This window comes from Priapulus caudatus, unplaced genomic scaffold (assembly GCF_000485595.1).
Source record: "Priapulus caudatus unplaced genomic scaffold, Priapulus_caudatus-5.0.1 Scaffold221, whole genome shotgun sequence".
NCBI lineage: Eukaryota > Metazoa > Priapulida > Priapulimorpha > Priapulimorphida > Priapulidae > Priapulus > Priapulus caudatus.
This window is the reverse complement of record NW_014577282.1, coordinates 394100-397355: the sequence shown is the minus strand read 5'-3', so window position 1 is coordinate 397355 and position 3256 is coordinate 394100. Positions and strand designations below refer to the sequence as shown.

At 49.9% G+C, this 3256-nt stretch overlaps 2 protein-coding genes across 2 annotated transcripts in view; one reads left to right on the top strand and one right to left on the bottom strand.

The window, feature by feature from the left end:
- The window catches only part of LOC106807537 (tetratricopeptide repeat protein 29-like), a 39435-nt gene that overhangs the window by 19923 nt on the left and 16256 nt on the right, over positions 1-3256 (bottom strand). The gene's annotated exons all lie outside the window — the stretch shown is intronic.
- The window catches only part of LOC106807536 (ski oncogene-like), a 26342-nt gene continuing 23759 nt past the window's right edge, over positions 674-3256 (top strand). Inside the window, exon 1 of the mRNA XM_014809904.1 lies at positions 674-1694. Coding sequence (XP_014665390.1) covers positions 760-1694 — 935 coding nt within the window. The 5' untranslated portion in view covers positions 674-759. The remainder of the gene's footprint in view (positions 1695-3256) is intronic.

Sequence of the window (3256 nt, the reverse complement as noted above, 5' to 3'; positions counted from 1 at the left end):
GAGGAGAAGAGCAGAGGCGAGAGAGAGTGAGACCATGAGAGAGGGTTGGATTCAGAGGACAGAGAAGAGAGAGGAGAGAGAGAGGAGGGAGGAGAGGAGACGAGAGAAGAGAGGGAGCAGATGAGAGAGAGAGAGAGAGAGAGAGAGAGAGACGCGCGCACGCATGCACACAATTTCAATGTTCTATATGTTCTATGTTCGATATATGACGCTATCGTACATCGTTTGCGACGTATATACGTGGCGACTTACTTGGACACAATAAATCGCGATAGCTTCTAGTATAATCAGGATTATCAAGTACTTATTGCGCAGCGCGGCAGATCCACGCTGCTGCGTGGTCTGTGTTTGCATACCGATGTCACGTGACCGTCTGGTATTTACATCGACAGCGAGGGCGATAGTTAGCGCTGGCGTGTGGAATCGTAGCAACTTATCTCATTTTCCGAGGCATCGTAAGAATAGAGCTAATTAAATTTATTCATGAAAATTACTCGTAAAATGTACGCTACCAGCTGCCACGTGAGATTAAGCCCCGCAGGCCCACGGCTCTAGAAACGCCTGCGAAAAATCGATAGTTGTAGGGAGTGCGTGCCAGTGGCGGGAACAGCCGCGGAAGTATGCGATTCGGCTAGCCGGTAGGCGAGACGTGCGCGTCTGCGCGATCACAAATCGCATGGCGTACTAGCAGAGCGGACGCGACGTAACAGCGTGGAAGGAAACGCGAAAATCGTAGTGACTCGTCACGTTTTTGCTTCGATGATGGAGCATATACAACACCAGCAGGGCTTTAACTCGCATCTGAAGAAGGTCTTAAAAAGTTACCAAGTGGCATCGATGAATAGTTTGAGTGGACCGGCCAGCTACACGTCCTACTGGAACGATCTGAAGCTGAGCCCACCCATCACGGCCGCCGCATTCGACGGATGTGTCAGTGCGGCTCGCAACGCCGAGAAAACGATGAAAGGAAGTGGACCGATGGTAATCAAGTCGGAAAATGGCAAGTACTTAGAGTACGATCCGTTATTCTCGCCGCCGCCGTTCCCGGTGCAGCAACTGCCCGTCTTCTCGCCGGCGGACCAGTCGCGCGAACGCAGCGAGACGGTCCTCGAGAACGAGTGCATCACGTGCTTCATGGTCGGCGGCGAGAAGCGACTCTGTCTGCCGCAGATTCTCAACACCGTACTGCGGGACTTCTCGCTGCAGCAGATCAACGCCGTCTGCGACGAGCTGCAGATCTTTTGCTCACGCTGCAACCCAGAACAGCTCGAGATCCTCAAGGTGTGCGGCATCCTGCCGTTCAGCGCCCCGTCGTGCGGCCTCATCACGAAGACGGACGCCGAGCGGCTGTGCAACGCGCTGCTGCACGCGCGGACGCCCGCGTCGGCGTCGTCGGACGCGCCGCCGCCGACGACCAAGCACAGCTTCCGCGTCTACCACGAGTGCTTCGGCAAGTGCAAGGGCACGTTCATCCCCGAACTGTACACGGAGCCGCACGCGGCGTGCATAGCCTGCTGCGAGTGTCATGGCCTCGTGTCGCCACAGCGCTTCGTCGTGCACTCGCACCGGCCGCGCGAGAACCGCACGTGCCACTGGGGCTTCGACTCAAACAGCTGGCGCAGCTACGTGCTCGTCGCGAAGAACCAGGAGAACGAGGCCCAGCTACGAGAGAAGCTCGACGACATCAAGAAGTGGTACGCGCGAGGAGGAGGAGGAGGAGGAGGCGGCGGCGGCGGCGGCGGCGGCTCACACAAGAGAAAGCAGGTGCGTAGCGGCGACGTCATCGCATCGGCTTCTCGGCGCGTTTCTCTTCTTCTTCTCGTTTCAGGAGGATGGTGTGCTGCTGGCCGACGCCACCTGGTGGCACGATGCAAAACCGCGCAGCTCTCCGTCGGTTTGCCGTGGATTTTGGTCGGAAAGCGATCGATGTAAATCCCCTAAGGTCCAAGGTTTCCATATCAGTGAATTAAAAAAGCCGATGGGGCACCGTGGGGGTTTGATGCGCGGTGGCTGATATGAAGCCGTATTGATCGCTTTGGATGATATCAGGCCATCGCTCTTATAACTTTAAATTTAGGTATTCTGTTTATCAAGGAATATGGATGTGCACAATTAGTATTGTAAATTGCGGTAAGTTTACCATATCCGGCTAGCTGTCCTGAAGTCAATTTAAAAGAATTTTGTAGTTATTTGACGCTTCGTTTCAAATTTCCATCGGCTTAGCTTTGGAAATCAATTTGGACATCTCATCATATTAGTAAAAGGTTCCTGGTATTACCAGTGGCTTGGTTAATCTCACAAATCATTCTAAGCGTTTACAAGCGTTTACTCCTTATTTCTATTCGTTTTTATGTAATAGCAGTTTTTTCCAATAAATCCCCTTGTCCACAAAAGCGAGGGTGCATGAATAAAAACGTGTTCCCATTCTAACTCAGCAAAATAGAATTCGGGACAAGAACACGAACACAAAGCAAAAGCAAGCAGAGGTGTAGCGCACACACTTTTATCCAATAATGAAGTTAATTTTAAATGCAATACCCATCAGCGCAAACATCCACATGTTTCATTACACAGTATATAGGAATATCAGTGTTGGCGAATCAAACTATGACTGTTGCAATGACAGCACGTTTACACCCCCACCGTCTACTAGAAGGTTTCTGGCTAAACCATTTGGTGGGTCACTGTTTCGTTTTCATGTTCGCTCAAGTCATTAGTGTGTACCCATATATAACACTGCTGCAGCCTGGTGGTTCTACATGTACGGCTGTACGTGCATGAACAGATTGTCCTTACATTGGCACATGTCTTAGCGAAACGCCTCGAAAGAAAGTGATTTCATACGAGTTAACGATGTTCTATCGTGGTATCGATTATTTGTCAGGTAATTCTGTATCAACAGAATGTTATATGTCATTGCCACAACCCACAGCACCCGGATGCATTGCGACTGTGTTGTTTTGATATTGGGGAGGTGCCACAGGGATATGGGAATCTGTAGTGAAACAGTGGCAGGCAGCGTGGTCTTTGTGCCTTTATTGAAACTAGTGATATCTCGGACAAAAATTCACTAGTTTACACTAGTTACGAAGCCTTGTAATAAAGAAAACAATAATATCCATAACAATGATGTTACGACAATTACAACAATGGCAGCGACAAACAACAACAACAACAACAACAACAACAACAACAACAACAACAACAACAACAACAACAACAACAACAACAACAACAACAACAACAACAACAACAA